We start from the raw sequence: 17,743 nt of genomic DNA, 5'->3' as shown, positions 1-17,743 counted from the left end.
GGGAAACAGGGGGAGTAGACTAGAAGAAAAAATACTGCTAGCATAAGTGCGATTTCTTACTCAGACGAAAGATATCCAAGGGATGAAGCCAATCATGGCATGTGACTCACTGCTAGTACACTAAGGACAATGAGTAGGCTTACTTAGCCCAACTTTACTTCTTCAGTTGATTCTAGAAGTAGTAGTTACTATATTTTCCAGACTTACCTAATGACTTACACATTAAGGTAAATCAACACAAGAAAAATATCCTCACAAAAAGACTGGAACTCTTAAATTGGCCTTCTTCTCCAAAACCAGCGGGATCCATGTGAGAGTCAAAGTAAACCGGCCCCACTACTGTGAACCAGCAGACACTGGTATCCCACCTGCAACACCAGGTAGCAGAGAACTTTCACCAAGTAGACCCCTGGTATGGGCGTTCTACTCAAGACACAGACACTGAGAAATCCCTCAGAAACCTACACCACTCTCTATCTGTAGGAACCTAAGACTCATTCTGAACTATTTTGAAAATGACAAAGTCACATTCTAAATAAAAAAAGTTTACTGTTATGTGTTATTGTCATCAAAGTGAGGAAATCAAGTCAAGTTTATTTTTTTATTTTTCTATCAGCTGAAACTTGAAAATGGGGGTCTCTCTTTTTTTGTTCACTCTTCATGATCATAAAAAATGTATTTTAATTGCAATATTATTTTATTTACGATATACTGATGTTACTTATAGTTTTGTAAAGGTTAGCAAACTTGTATTTGTGACAAGTCGAGGTAGTCTATTGATATAAGAATCTATACATATAAAAGGCTAATATGCTAATTTTACCTGTCATTTGTTATTAATTCATAGTCAGTATTACTGAAGTGCCTTCATTTTATAAAAAGCAAACCTAAAGCATAAGCATCCTCCTGTCTTGTTTGAAAGAATGGCCAGATGGATGGGTGAGTGAGGGGAACAGAGACCAAGTCCCTAGATCAATGGATTTTTTTTCCCCCAGGTCAATGATTTCCGAATGTCAATTTTGTGCCAACCACAGGTGATCCAGACTATCTTTAGCAGTATTATAAACTTTTTTTTAACAAAACAAGTACCTTAAAAAGAAAACCACAAAGGACTGGAATGGGGAGAAGTCAAACTGAGGAGCGAGAGCAGCTTGTGCTGAACTCTGCTACAGATCATTGGTCAGTTCCTAGTTTATCTGTTTCCACATCTCATACTTCAATAAGCACAACAGACTGACCAAAATGCTCAGGAATTCTGTTTATGGATGGGTTAACTATTGACTCTCTTTTACTTTAACATTTATTGAAAATATTTCTTTAAGACTATCTTGCTAGCTTGTGACAAACCCATGTTTAGCCCAATTGAAAGGTGTTTTTTTTTGTTGTTTGTTTGTTGTTTTTTTTTTTGAGGATCTAACTATTCTAAAGCTGGGGCCAGAAAATGTTTTCTTAAAGGGCCAGACAGTGGATGTTAGGCTTTGCAGGTCCAGGATTCCACTGTGAGAGCAGCTGCAGATACTTTGTAAACAACTGGGTATGGCTGTGCTCTAATAAAACTTTATTTACAAAAATAGGCTATTGGGCGGGATTTGGCCCATGGGCCATAGTTTCCCAACTTCTGGTTTAAAATATCTTTATATTAAAAAATACTTCTTCCATTCTTTTTTAAAATCAGAAATTCTCATGGAATGTTATTCATGCAGTCAAAGGGGGCATTGCCTATTATTTTTCATTAGAGAAAAAGTATATGTCCGAAAAGAGCTGCATCAATTTGGGCTCTTCTAATTGGGCATTTTAATTTTAAAATGAATTTTTAAAAAACAAAGTGATTACCATAAACAAAGACAACAAATAGTTGTTATCAGATATGCAAGTAGAGGATTTTGGGGGGTATTTTTATGTTTACCTTTTCATTCTACAACTAAGAATACTTTTCCCTACCCTAAAAACAACTGAATTTTAGTTATTTTTTGCAGGTAGAAAAGTTAAAGGGAGGAAAAACATGGAAACCCAAACTATGTGTATAGACATGTTTGTGGCTAACAAGGCAAAGGCCATCTGAACAGATTTCTTGAGCATCCCCCATACCACATGCTATAAGCAAGAATCACCACATCCTTCCTCTTCCCATTTCCTCTAAGAACATCCAAAACCACAAAATTAAATTTAAAATGATTCTAGCTGCTTGTTCATTGTTTTCCTTTTGAGGAAGAGATGACAGACTGGGCCTTTATGCTATCAAGGCCCATCCTGGGAATTTTTTACCTACACAATTATAAAATAAAAATGTACTGACACTAAAGATGCCTTACAAACCTGTCACTTTCACATTTTTTCCTGTCAGTGTTTAATTATGTGGCTATATAATCACATAAAATGTCATTGAAAAAGTTATAAGCATTACTAGTTGTTGGGCATGATACAACTTATAACATGGACTTCTCATTTATTCTCAAGCTAAAAGGCAAAGTGATAGTGAAATTTAACAAAAATTCTTAGATTGTACAGATAATTTTAAATGGTAAAGAATGCACATAGTTTGTAAATATTTCTCATGATTTAGAAAATCAGAAATTAGTATAGGGATAAACAATTTCTTATTTAAAACCCAATATTTAAAACAGCAGACTTACCATATTGCTAACAGTCTCAAAGAAAACTATGAAAAGCCAACAAGACAATACTAACAAATATGTGTTTTTGAAAGAAACTGATAATGATTCTAAGTATAAGATATTGGAAGCCAGAGGAGGGGTGCATATGGCCAAAGATGATGGAAATTAATTTAGTCCCATTTCCCCAGAACTATAGAATAAAATGCTTCATGATCGATGACCTAGCCTTAAAAACTATGCCCCTTGTAGTTAAAAAGGAAATTAACCTTCTGTAGCAAAGCAATACCAAGAATACTTAGGATTATGGGATATCTTTTTAGAGAATGCCTTATACCTAGTAGCAGAGAGGGAGAGAGCAGGGGGAAATCCTAGCACCCAGAAACTTCTCTGATTAGTAATCCTTATGAACTAAGAATAGCTGTGCCTCTAACCATGTTTGCTGAGAGGTTACTGAGAACATATTAATATAACTGTATGAACTACTTAGAGTCTGGCTGAATTTAGTTTAACTATATACTACCAATCTTCATTGGGCATACTGAGGAACAATATGCAGGGTGGGGCGAAGTGAATTTACAGTTGTCTATATGAAAAATAATACAACAATAAATAAATAATAATACAAGAATGAACTGTGTTTCATGTATTCATAGCTATGAGCCTACTTTTTCCCTACCCTGTACCCTCACTTCAGTATGTTCTGCTTTCCCACTGGGTCACTGGGCCACTAAAGTTTTATTCCATATGTCTTTGCCCAATTGACCTGCCATAATTAGAGTTCATCAGCGATCCAAAGCAGAGATAATTCTTCCCATTTATGTGAGATTGTTACTTTTACAATTCTGTTCATTTTACTTATATTTGTAGAGGCCCTTATTTTATTTCACAGAGTATGTGTTCATGAAATGCACAGAATGACTAAGTTTCCTGACATGAAATTGGAAGAACTTTGTGGTCAAATCTTTTACGACAGGAATTCTTCTTTTATTATTTTCAATATTGTGGTACCCAGTCATTCTGGAAACTTTTAGTCCCCTCACCCCTCAGAAGGCAGCTGTTCTACTGTTTGAAACTCAGAGGTGAGCAGACATCTGTCTCCCACCCTGTTGTTGTCTCTTTCCTGGAGCAGCTGCCAGAACTACCTGCTTTGGGAACACTCATGTAGTCTTTTCTTTTCTAAGCTAAACTCTTCCGGGTCTGTCTAGCATTCTTCATAAGGCAAGTCACCTTTCTGATTGACTTCCTCTGAATATATTCCAATTTTTCAAAACAGTCTATGAAATGTGGCATTCATAATTAAGCCAGGAGTCTAGATCTAGACTGACCAGAGAAGGAGACTATAGCCCTCTCCTGTTATCCTGGGAAAATATAAATCTTCTGCACTAATATAAATTTACTAGTAGTTTCTTGTCGTGATGGTTGATAATGAGTCAACCAAAATGCTCCAACACTTCTCATCTGAACTGTGGTAATAGATGAGAAGCAGAGTTTGAGGTAATACAACTGTGAGGGAGGTTGTGGATCCAGTGTAGTAGTGGACCCAGTCCAGATAACACAGCTAATGACAGTGGCCATTGGAGCATCCAGGTTTTCCTATTCTCCAGAGCTCTTTCCTCTCTCACTGAAATGGGCTGATGATACAATGTTCTTAGAACTAATCAAAGATGTCTTTACAATCATGGCAGTAAAGCATCAAAGTGACTTTTACACAAGATACTGTAGACATTTCAGTCAATGATGGATAGACCACATATACAGAGGTCCCATAGGACTATAATGGAGCCAAAAATTTCCTATCACCTACTGGTGTTGTAGTACAAGACAATACTCAAGTGTCTGTGGTGGGTGAGACTAGGGTAAGCAAGCCCACTGTGCAGACAGTCATATAAAACTATACCACATACAATACATACAGTACATAGTACTTGATAATGAAAATAAATAACTGTGCTCTTTATGTATGTATTTACTATGTACATTTTATCAATATTTTAGAATGCATTCTTTCTAAAGAAGTGATTTCAAATATATTTTAAAATATACTCTAGAAACATAGTAATTTCTGGATGCCTGTCTAAATGGAATATTTACAAAACCTATTGAATATCCAACTGATTCAAAGTAAAAATATATGTAGATTCCACAAGTTGAGTATATAAATAACAGTGACTTCCAGACACAAGTACTCATTTACTACTTATTCCTTTTCATTCACACAAAAACTTCCTAATATTTAGGCTGAAAATATGCTTGATAAGACCTATCAATGAACATGGTAAAATTGGAACAATGTTCAGTTTTTCTTGTCAGAAAAAAATACCACCTAAAAAATGTAATAAGTAATTAAGGCTGGATTTTCTTCATTTATCACTTCTGACACTCATAATAGTTCAAATGAGACATTTTCCACAGTTGATATACTACAAAGGTAAAATATGCATGCAATTTTTTGTTGTTTCATTAAAATATTAAGTTCTCTTTTCCAATGATATATTTACTGACCTCTTCTAGGACTCTCATGATTGAAGAGAATACCATTCACAGCGAAGAGATTATATGCCTCACGGAAGTTCACCACAATCCAGTAAGCATATAGTTTTGCTGCCCCTGTTGGAATATTTTTTAAAAAGCAAATAAAAGACAGTGATAATTACAAAAGACAGTATCTTATTATTTAAAAGCAGTGATTTTTACTCATCTTAAACAAGTAACAACTTTCAAGAATTACAATCTATAATGTATCAAGATAGAAAACAATGGGTCAAATGCCAAAGACAAAAATAAAGGTCCCTTTGCCAGTTAATCAGGTGTACAAGGAAATATTTAAGAATTGCTTAATTCTGTAATATCCATGGTTCTTTCTTTCACAATCTGATTTCAACTACAGTGTGTACCATCTATCAAATGGACCTTCTTACATTTTATTCCCTTTTTCTTAGTACTAAGGAATTAGAAAGTGAAAAATATGGGATCTTAATATTCTATCTGCTTAGAAATTTTATCGCTGAATTCTATTTTTTTGTTTTGTTTTTGCTTTTTGTGGGTTCAAACTCAGGGAGACTTTCATCAGGAGGTAAAAAACACGAAACCTTATCACTTCAGCACAACAGTTCAGAAAAAGGAATCATGTTTGGTCCAATTTTCCTTTGAGTGATCTGTATGAAAGGGTTGAATGAACATGAATTGGTGAGGTGAGGTGATAATTTTACCCTGGAGGCAATGGCAGCAAACACTGTAGTTAGCAATGTATAAAGGTATGCTTCTCAACAAGTCTAGTCACTTTAGTCTATCTTAATGTGAATCTCACACCCAAATGACTTCAGCCATGAGACATGAACAGAATTAAAGCAGAAACACACATGCCGACACCCATAGAGAGCACGGCACATGCGCAGGTGGTGTGTAGTTTTTCTTACCGTATGGTGACCGAGGGTAAAAGGGAGTGGTCTCCTTCTGCGGTATTTCTTGCACTTTCCCATAAAGTTCACTTGTTGAGGCTTGATAGAACTTCACAGAGTTGATAAGACCACAGGTCTTAATTGCATCCAAGAGCCGTAAAGTGCCAACTCCATCAACATCCGCAGTGTATTCAGCCAGGTCAAAAGAAATCTGGAGACAGCAGAAGGCAGGGGATACAGTAAGGGAAACAGCAACAAAGATGCTGATAGCTAACAAAAATTTTTTACAATATCACACACATAGAAAAGCTATGCTTGTGAGAAAATATTTCCTAGTAGAATAAAAGTGTGGATATCATCTATTTCTAACACCAACTGGATGGAAATACCTTAAGAAATAAATATCTGTGGTAAAATGAAAAACACTAGAATCACACCCTTCACGTCCTAATTCTAGGCTGCAGTCCCCAGGGCAGTGTTTCTCAAAGTGCAGAGCCCAGCTCCTTGACATCACCTGGGGTGTTCCTGGAAAATAAAGACAGGCCCAGTGTTTGGGGGTAGGGCTGAGGAATGCATATCTGTAATGAGTCCCAGTTGATGTTATCCACAGAGAAGTGTGAGAAAATGAGATTAAGAACAGCTGATTAAAAATGATTGTTTTATTTTTTATTTAAGATACAACAATGACTTTTGGGATATATAAATAATCTTTTTCTTATGAGGCATACTGAATACTGCAAGTCGTTAACGTATATTGAACTAAATGATTTCTAACCACAGGGTGTAAAGGGATAATTCAATATTCAACAGTTTTAACATAATCTTTAAAAATAAATGACATATGCTTTTTTCTTATAAGCACAATAAACAAATTTACCTAATATTCAAATTGTGTAAAATAATAAGACTGAAAATCCTTGTCACTAGTTTATTTACTGCCAAACACAGCCAGACACTATGCAGACCTGCTTCCTGCTGCCTGGTGAGCAACCTATGGTGCTCACCTGGAAGAAGCCTTCTCTGGGTTAGAGGTTACTGGCCTTCATTACTGCCCACTCCTGGCGTCCCCCAAGCAGTATTCTATGCATAGAGTACTTAGGGAATGTAAGCAATGATTAATCAGGGCCCTAACTCAGACCACTACACTCATGTTATGTAGGCCTGTAATAAAGCTCACATGGTAGCCATGAGATAAATCAGAAACGTCTCACCCATAAACTTTCAAAGCCAAGGAAGCACAATATGGGTCTATTTTATTCTTTTATAAAAATAATTTATTGTGATAAAATTTACATACCATAAAACTTACTCTTTTGTAGTTTACAACTCAGTGATTTTTAGTATATTTGCAGCTTTATGCAATCATTACCATCTAATCCAGAACATTTCATCATCCCCAAAAGAAACTCTGTACCTATCAGCAATCACTTTTCATCTTCCCATTCCCACCCTGACAACCACTAAAAATTTTCTGTCAATATGCATTTACCTAATCCGGACATTTAATATAGACAGAATCATACACTATTTGTCCTTTTGTGACTGGTTTCTTTCACATAACATATTTTCATTTCTCTTGAATGTGCACTTAGGGTCATTTGGTAATACTATGTTTGACATTTTGAGGAACTGCCAGATTGTTTTTCAATGTGGCTGCACCATTTCACATTCTCACTAGCAGTTAATGAGGGCTCTAATTGCTCCACACCTTACCTAGCAGTCTTTCTCTTTGGTTATAGACATCATATATTGTGTGGTATCTTGTTGTTGTTGTTTTTTTTAATCAAGATATAAGTGATCTATAACATTATATTAGTTTCAGATATACAATATAAAGATTTGATAAGTGTACCATATATATTATGAAACTAGAGGCCCGGTGCACAAAAATTTGTGCACTCGGGGAGAGGGAGGGTCCCTCAGCCCGGCCTGTGCCCTCTCGCAGTCTGGGCCCCTCGGGAGATAACAAACTGCTGGCTTAGGCCTGCTCCCCGGTGGCAGAGGGCAGGCCCAATCCCTAGGTGCAGCCCCTGGTCGGGCTCAGAGCAGGGCCGATTGGGGAGTTGGGGTGCCGCCCCCTGTCATGCACAGAGCAGGGCGGATTGGGAGGTTGCGATGCCACCCTCAGTCACGGTCAGGGTAGGGCCGATTGGGGGGTTGGGGTACCGCCTCCTGTCACACTCAAGGCAGAGTCAATGGGGAGGTTATGTTGCCGCCCCCTGTCATGCACAGAGCAGGGCCAATCAGGGGGTTGGGGCACCGCCACTCTCACACTCAGGGCAGGGCCGATGGGGAGGATATGGCTCTACCCCATCACACACAGAGCAGGGCCCGTGGGGTAAGGGGGCTGGGGCACCTTCCCCTGTCACGAACAGAACAGGGCGGATAGGGAGGTTGTGGCCCTGCACCCTGTCACACACAGAGCCGCAGGGCGATCAGGGGGTTTGGGCGCTGTCCCCTGTCATGCTGATACTGGGCCGTTGTTTCGGTTCTAATCGAAACTCTGTATCAACTCCAGCTCTGAGATCCCAGCTCTCTGAAAGCTGATTTCTGGGGTTTTGTTTATCTCTATATTTGTTACAATGTTTGAAACTGCAGGCTCAGAGGCCAGCAAGGCAGGCGGGGAAGTTGCAGTCCTCCATCACTGAAGCAAGCAAGACTCATGTTAGTTTCAAGCTGCCTGGCTGCCAGTTAATTTGTATATCTCGCTGATTAGTCAATGGGAAGGGTAGCGGTCGTACGCCAATTACCATGTTTCTCTTTTATTAGTGTAGATGATCACCATGATAAGTCTGGTTAATAATCATCACCACACATAGTTACAAGTATTTTTCTTGTGATGAGAACTTTTAAGATATACTGTATTAGTAACTTTCAAATATACAGTAGAGTATTATTACTGATAGTCACCATGCTATACATTACATTTTTATGAATTATTTATTTTATAACTGAAAGTTTGTATCTTTTGATCACTTTTGCCCATTTTGCACACTGCCCACCATTCCTACCCTGCTTCTGGCAGCCACTGAAGTATTCTCTGTATCTATGAGTCAATTTTTCCTTTTTTTAATTCCACAAATAGGTGAGTTCTTAAAGTATTTGTCTTTCTCTGTCTGACTTATTTCACTTAGCATAATGTCCTCAAGATCCATCCATGCTATTGCAAATGGCAGGATTTTTTCTTTTTCCATCGATGGACACTTAGGTTGTTTCCATATCTTGGCTACTATCAATAATGTTGCAAGAACACAGGGGTACAGATATCTGAGTATTTTCATTTCCTTTGGATAAATCCCCAGATGTGGAATTGCTGAATGATTTGGTAGTTCTATTTTAATTTTTTAGAAACCTCCATGATGTTTTCCATAGTGGCTCACCAGTTCACTTTCTCACCAATAGTGCAAGCAATTTATCAGGACTATCCCACCAATTCTCCCTCCTACTTTCTCTTTACCTACTGTACTCTTAACCTCAAAACACAGATTAAAAAAAAATGCACATTTAAAAAAATCTGAAACCTATAAGCCAAACGTTAAATAAACAATAAAAGACACAAAAATATCCGCCCCCACCCCCAATTAATACTAGGGTGTAAGCTTCATAAGGGCCGGAGCCATGACTATTTCTGCTCACCATTAAATTCCCTAGAATGATATAACAGTAAAATGTACCTGGAATTTAAAAATGAAAATTCATTTGAAGAAACGTTCTATTTATATCTATTTATTATGAATTAAATAAAACATATATTTAACTCTCCTACAACTGTTAATAGAACTATTATCTTCTAAAGTTTAATTCAATTGAAAAAATTATTTGAATAAAAATTTGAGTAAAGAATAATTCAAACACAGCAGAAAATACATTTCATAAGAAATTAATGAATAAAGCCTAACTTCTTTCAGGCTTTTCAGTTGAAACAAAAAAGAAAAATACATGGATGAATTTAAAGAAAGACAAAATTATGTCAAAAGAAATGAAATGGCAAGATGTAGCACAGCAGTTAGGAACTGCAATGCAAGTTCTGACCAAATAATACATCAGACTTCCAGGAAAACCTATGAACATAACCACCAATGAAGTCTATACTCCCACTAGAGGCTGAAGAAAATGGACCCGGAAGCTTTCACGCAAGTATCGAAGAAGAAATTGATGATACATCAAAACAAGAAATGCTGATAATTATAGATGATTAGAACACAAAAGTAAAAATAATGTTGAAATGAGGCAAGAGATAGGCTTGCAGATTTCTACGAAACCAACAACTAGTCAGTCACATACATGTAGTTCACAGCACTGAACAGACGACTGTACACATGGACATCACCAGAAGGCCAAGAGAGACATCAAACAAACTATGTACTTGGAAGCAGGAGATGGAGAAACTGTACTCTCTTCCAAAATACACCAGGAGCTAATGGTGGTGCTGACCACCAATTGTTCACATCAGAAAAAGGCATGAACTGTTCACATCATACCTCTGTGGTATGAGAGGAAAGCTGAGGAAGAGCACTCAAGGAATCAGTGCTCAAATGTCATGGCAATGCACTAGGAATGAATTTGAAAATCTAGGTGAAAAACTGACTTGTATATAAGTTTAATTGACTGAGAACCAGAAGAACAGTGAACTGAAACTAGAAATATTAGAGCAGAATGTAAAAGACAATGCCAGAAGTAAAAACAAAAGAAAAATAAAGATGGATGACTATCATCAATAAATCAATAAACAAGTGCTGGTGAGGATGTTTAGAATAGGGAGCCCTCATGTACTGTGGGTGGGAATACAGACTGGTGCAGCCACTGTGGAAAGCAGTATAGTGTCTCCTCAGAAAATTAAAAATGGAATTGCCCTTGGACCCAATGATCCCATTTCTGGGAATGTATCCAAAGGAACCCATAACACTAATTAGTAAGAATATATGCACCTCCATGTTCATTGCAGCATTATTTACAATAGCCAAGATTTGGAAACAACCAAAGTGACCATCAGTAGATGAGTGCATTAAAAAGCTGTGATACATTTACATGATGGAATGTTACTTGGCCATTAAAAAAAAGGAAATCCCATTTTTTGTGACAGCATGGGATGGACCTGGACATTATTATACTAAGTGAAATAAGCCAGTCAGAGAAAGACAAACACCATATGATGTCACTTATATGTTTAATCTAATGAACAAAATAAACTGAAGAACAAAATAAACTGACAGAGAGAGATGGGGAGGGCATGAATACATGGAACAGACTGACAGCTATCGGAGGGGAATGGGGTTAGGGGATTAGATGAAAGAAGGTGAAAGGATTAAGTAAAAAACGATTATAATAATAAAAGGATAATATGCTAATTAGACTGGATGTCCTTCCAGATGTCATTCCGGACGTCATTCCGGACATCCTTTTGGACGAAGCTGAGGCAGGAGGGAAGCTCAGGTCCCGGGTGCCTGCGGGTGGCAGGAGGGAAGCCAGCCTGGGTCCCAGGTGTCTGGGAGTGGCCAGAGGGAAGCCAGCCTGGGTCCCCGGTGCTGGCAGCTGGGGGAAGGAAGGCCTACTCTTGCATGAATTTTCATGCATCAGGCCTCTAGTATAAACATAACACATAGACCCAGACAATAATGTGGTAACAGCCATAGGGGAAGTGGATGGGATAGGTGAAATGGGAAAATGGGGACAGAAAGACATTTTATATGGGGTGATGGGCTAATGATGCAATGGGCAGATAACGATTTACTGAGTTGTACACTTGAAAACTGCATGGTGTTGTGAACCAATATCACCCCAATAAATTCAATTTGAAAAAAGAAACATAAATATAGCCCTAACCGATTTGGCTCAATGGATAGAGTGTCAGCCTGCGGACTTAAGGGTCCCAGGTTCGGTTCCGGTCAAGGGCATGTACCTTGGTTGCAGACACATCCCCAGTAGGGAGTGTGCAGGAGGCAGCTGATCAATGTTAATCTCTCATATAGAATACATCTCACCCAGAAGCATTGGTCCTTTTCCAGTTCATTTTTGACAGAACTATAGTTACTCCTGGGATTTTTAACTCATTTAAATGATTATTTTTTAACTAGAGGCCCAGTACACAAAAATTTGTGCACTCGGAGCGGGGGAAGAGGGTCCCTCAGCCCGGCCTGTGCCCTCTCGCAGTCTGGGAACCCTCAGGGGATGACCATCTGCTGGCTTAGGCCTGCTCCCCGGGTGATTGGGCCTAAGCTGGCAATCAGACATCCCTCTGGCAGCCCGGCAGCCCTCAGGGGATGTCCACTTGCCAGCGGGAAGCAGACCTAAGCTGCAGTCGGACATCCTTAGTGCTGCTGAGGAGGCGGGAGAGGCTTCCACCACCACTGCTGTACTGGCAGCCATCAGCCTGCCTTGTGGCTAAGCAGAGCTCCCCTTGTGGGAGTACACAGACCACCAGGGGACAGTTCCTGCATTGAGCGTCTGCCCCCTGGTGATCAGTGTGTGTCATAGTGACCAGTCATTCCCAGTCTTTATGCTGTTAGGATCAGTTCCCTTCACTGGCGCTCCCAGCTCTGAGGCCGCAGCTGGCTGAAAGCAGGTATCTGGGATTTGTTTAGCTTCTATAATTGAAACTTTGTTGCTTTCAGAGCTGTTGCTTTCAGAGCTCAGAGCCGGGCCGCAGCAGGCAGGGAACCTTGGCTTCCTCCATCATTGGAGCAAGCCAGCCTCCTGCTTGCTTCAGCTGCGTGGCTGTCAGCTGCCATCTTTGTTGGCAGTTAATCTGCATATCTCACTGATTAGCCAATGGGAAGTGTAGCGGAGGTATGGTTAATTAGCTTTTTTTTTTAAATTAGATAGGATTCCTTTCTTAAAACATCTAAAGTACTGCCAACATCCACTCAAAGCACATTATTCTATTATCCCAATTACTCTCATCATTAAACCCTTTTGCAATTGAAAATAAAAGATGGATGACAGTAGAAACATTAAATATTGTTTAAGATAGGTAAGAATCAAAAGTTAAATGTGACAGAACACTAAACACAGGTTGTTTTATTTTTCTTCTTTGCAATTCCCTAATGACATGATGTTGAACATCTTTTTATGTACTTATTTACCATTTGTAAATCTTTGTTGGTATTGTCTGTTTAGGTCTTTGGCCTATTTTTAATCAGGTTGTTAATTTTCTTTTTATTTTATATAATTTTTTATTTTTCAATTACATTTGATGTGCAATATAGTTTCAAGTGCACAAATCAGTGATTAGACATTATATAACTTAGAAAGTGATTACCCTGATAAATTACTACCCATCCAACACCAGATAGTTATTATAATATTGTTGACTATATTCCCTATACTGTACTTTATATCCCTATGACTATTCTGTAACTACCAATTTATATTTCTTAATCCCTTCACCTTTTTCACCCATCCCCCCACATCCCTCCCATTTGGCAACTATCAAAATGTGCTCTGTATCTATGAGTCTGTTTCTGTTCTGTTATTTCGTTTGTTTTTTAAATTCCACTTACAAATGAAATCACATGGTATTTGTCTTTCTATGACATTTCACTCAGCACAATGTCCTCAAGTTCCATCCTTGTTGTCATAAACGGTAAGATTTCATTCTTTTTTAAGGCTGAGTCATGTTCAATTGTATATATGCACCACTTCTTTATCTATTCATCATGGGATAGGCACTTAGGTTGCTTCCATATTTTGGCTATTGTAAATAACACTGCAATGAACATATGAAGGCATATGTCTTTTTGAATTAGTGATTTGGGGTTTCTTTGGATAAACACTCAGAAGTAGAATTGCTGGGTCCCTCTTTGTCTCTTATTATAGCCTTTGTTTTAAAGTCTATTTTGTCCATATGAGTATTGCTAATCCAGTATGGCATTTTTTTCCATTTCCATAAAATAACTTTTGCCACCTTTTTACTTTCAGTCTCTGTGTGTCTTATGATCTGAAGTGAGTCTCTTGTAGACAGCATATGTGAGGGTTTTATTTTGTTACTAGAGGCTCAGTGCACAGGTCCCTAGGCCTGGCCGGCAATCAGGGCTGATCTGTGGGGCGATCGGTAGGGTGATCAGGGTCCCCGCTCGCACCCGCCTTGGCTGTCCTGGCACTGCCCCGGCCCCACCCCCTGCTGCCAGTCACTTCCCTCTGTGGGGCAACCAGTGGGGCGATCGAGGGACCCCACTGGCACCTGTGTTGGCTGGCCTGGTGCTGCCTGCTTGCCACCCCCGACTGCTGCTGCCGGTTGGGATCTACAGGCTAGAGGCAGCTCCTGCATTGAGCATCTGTCCCCTGGTGGTCAGAGCGCATCATAACGACTGGTCATTCGCACGTCATACTGACCAGTCATTCCGCCATTCAGTCTCTTTGCATATTAGGCTTTTATTATATAGGATTCTTTCAGCCACCTTATATCTTTTGATTGGTATATTTAATCCATTTGAATTTAAGCTAACTGTTGACAAACATGTACTTACTGCCATTTTATTTTTCATATTTTTTATATTCCCCCCCTTCTTTCTTTTAAAAGTATTATTTTATTGATTTCAAAGAGGAAGGGAGAGGGAGAGAGAGAAATATCAATGATGAGAGAGAACCATCAACCGGATGCCTCCTGAATGCCTCCTACTGGGGATCAAGCTTGCAAGCTGGGCATGCACCCCAACCAGGAATAGAACCATGACCTCCTGGTTCATAGGTCAATGCTCAACCACTGAGCCACTGTGGCCTGCAATCCCCTTTCGTCTTTTCAAAGAAGACCCTTTCACATTTCTTGTATTACTGGTTTGGTGGTGATGAACTTCTTTAGCTTTTTCTTGTTTGGGAAGCTCTTAACTATCCTTCTATTCTATATGGCAGCCTTGCTGGATAGAGTAATCTTGGTTGTAAGCCCTTGCTTTTTATTATTTTGAATAGTCTGGCCTGCAAAGTTACTGTTGAGAAAGCAGCTAACAGTCTTATGGGAGCACCTTTGTAGATAACTTTGCTTTTTCTTGCTGCTTTTAAGATTCTGTCTTTAACCTTTTGCATTTTAATTATGATGTGTTTTGGTGTGGGTCTCCTTGAGTTCATCTTGTTTGGGACTCTCTGCACTTCCTGGACTTGTATGTCTATTTCCTTCACCAAGTTAGGCAAGTCACTGTTCTTTCAAATATGTTTTCAATTTCTTTCTCTCTCTTCTACACCTGGCACCTCTGTGGTATGAATGTTGCCCTAGTCTCCTTAAACTACCCTCATTTATGTTGATTATTTTTTTCTTTTTGCTCTTCTGATTGGGTGTTTTCTGCTTCCTTCTCTTCCAAATCTCTGATTTAATCTTCTGCTTCATCGACTCTACTGTTGATTCCTTTAATGTATTCCTCATTTCAGTTATTGTATTCTTCATTTATGACTGGTCATTTTTTATGTGTTCTATCTCTATTTTTAGGTTTCCTATCTCTTTGTTGAATTTCTCAGCAAGTTGATCTACTCTAACCCTTAGATCATTATGCATCATTATAAACAGTGTTTTGAAATTTGTATCTGGTAGATTGCTTATCTCCATTTTGTTTAGTTCTTTTTCTGGAGTTTGTTCAGTTCTTTCATTTGGGGCATGTTTCTTCATTGCCTCATTTTGCCTCCCTGTGTTTGTTTCTGCTATGTCTCAAGGTTTTGATAGAGTGGCTTTATATAACAGGTATTGTGTAGGGCCCAGCGGTGCAGCCTCCACAGTCACCTGAGCTGAGTACTTCAGGTGGACCCTTCCACTTCCCCCAACCCCATGTGGGATGCATACAACCTCCTGGTATAGTTGAGCCTTGACTGAGTTTGGCACTTCAATGAGAGGTATTTACCCCCAGACCAATTGGCTCTGAGGATTGACCGTGGCCACAGTGAAAGATCTATTGTGCAGGGTCTGACCTGATGGAACAGGGACTAATTTCAGTGAGTCTCTGGAGCCTGAAGAGTCCACGCCTTGAGTACATCATTCATTAAGGTGGATGGGTGATGCTTTTGTGTGGTCTGAAATTGTCCACTGGGTGTGCTGACTCTGCAGCCTTCTGGGAGGGGCATGCCACAGTTAGCCTCCACCTATGCCCTGCCTGGAGCCACATGGTATAAGCTACAAAGTGATCTGTAGATGGCTGCTACTTGTGCTGGGCTTGGAGGTGCTCAGGAGAGGCCAATCTATGAAGCAAGGCCAGCTGCTGCTAGTTCTGGGCCTGTGGTCAGTTAGCAAGAGGTACGAGGCACACTGAGGCTAGAAGATTATGCTTACTTGAGGTTTTTGAACCTTTAATAGATTTTTAGGAAAGTCTATAGGTGAGACAAGACAGGCCATTTATAAGAAAAGTCCACTGGAAAAGGATTGGGTGGGCTGGGCCCACCAAGAACTCTGAAAACAGTTTTTCAATAGGGATAAAGAGAGCTATTACAACAGTCACTGTAAGGAGATAGAAGAGAACAATAAAAAAGGAAAAACCAGAAATCTCTATCAAAAGACTCAAGAAATAAAAGGAAAATTTAAACCTAGAGTGGCAATGCTGAATGACCAATAAGTAAGCATATTATCTGACTAGGAGCAAACAAAGGGAAGGTGGAAACAGTATACTAAAAATCTATACAGAAGAGCCAAAAGGATGACATATACCTTTGAAGAAGACTCCTATGAGGAATAACCTGTATTTTAGAAAGTGAAATAAAAGCTGCCCTGAAAGTATTGGGAAGAAACAAATCACCAGGGGTAGACAGCAGATTAATAAAATTATTTCAAGCCATGAAGACTGAATCTGTCAAAATCCTAACAAGAAATTGTCAATAAATATGGAAAAAAAAAACAATGGCCTACAGACTGGAAATGTTCAACATACAACCCAATCTTCAAGAAAGGAGATGCCAAGAAAGGAGATGCAGTCACTACAGGATCGATAGTCTATTTCTCACACAAGTAAGTGATACTGTGTTTTGTGGAGCAAGAAATGCCAATGGTTAAGCCAGATTCTGAAAAGAAAAAAGATACTGGAGATCTAATTGCAAATATGCATGTGCTCCAGAAATTTTCCAAAAAAGATAGACTCCAGTCAAGCCTGGACTGAATGGAGCATGAAAAGCTATGGGTTGCTCTGAAAGAAATGGGCACACTTCAGCACTTGACTGTTCTGATCCAGACCCTGTGTTGTGGACAAAAAGCTACTGTGAGGACAGAATACTGAAAGACAGATGGGTTCCTATAGGCCAGTGATGGCGAACCTTTTGAGCTTGGCGTGTCAGCATTTTGAAAAACCCTAACTTAACTCTGGTGCCATGTCACACATAGAAATTTTTTGATATTTGCAACCATAGTAAAACAAAGACTTACATTTTTGATATTTATTTTATATATTTAAATGCCATTTAACAAAGAAAAATCAACCATAAAAATGAGTTCGCATGTCACCTCTGACACGTGTGTCATAGGTTCGCCATCACTGCTATAGGCGAAGTGTCAGACAAGAGTGCATTTTATCTCCCTATTTGTTTAATTAATATGCTGAACATCTATACTAATAAAAGCTTAAGTGGTCCTCGCGCCCTTGCGAAATGCCCTCACGTCATCACAAGATGGCTGCCCTCACATCAGCATAAGATGGCCGCCACAGGATGGCCACCATAAGATGACCACCACAACATAGCCAGCAGGGGAGGGCAGTTGGGGGGCGAACAGGCCAGCAGGGGAGGGCAGTTGGGGGTGATTGGGCCAGCAGGGGAGGACAGTTGGGGGTG

General features: G+C 39.3%; 1 protein-coding gene across 1 annotated transcript in view; it reads right to left on the bottom strand.

Moving 5' to 3' along the window:
* GMDS (GDP-mannose 4,6-dehydratase) overlaps nucleotides 1–17,743 on the bottom strand; it is a 539,088-nt gene that overhangs the window by 341,220 nt on the left and 180,125 nt on the right. Inside the window, exons 5-6 of the mRNA XM_015557241.1 lie at nucleotides 6,032–6,224; nucleotides 5,118–5,222 (exon numbers count right to left, since the gene is read on the bottom strand). Of these exons, the coding sequence (XP_015412727.1) occupies nucleotides 5,118–5,222; nucleotides 6,032–6,224 (298 nt within the window). The remainder of the gene's footprint in view (nucleotides 1–5,117; nucleotides 5,223–6,031; nucleotides 6,225–17,743) is intronic.

The sequence above is a fragment of the Myotis davidii genome, unplaced genomic scaffold (genome assembly GCF_000327345.1).
Source record: "Myotis davidii unplaced genomic scaffold, ASM32734v1 scaffold230, whole genome shotgun sequence".
Lineage (NCBI taxonomy): Eukaryota > Metazoa > Chordata > Mammalia > Chiroptera > Vespertilionidae > Myotis > Myotis davidii.
Note: the sequence above shows the minus strand (reverse complement) of the source record. Positions and strands in the feature narration are given on the sequence as shown.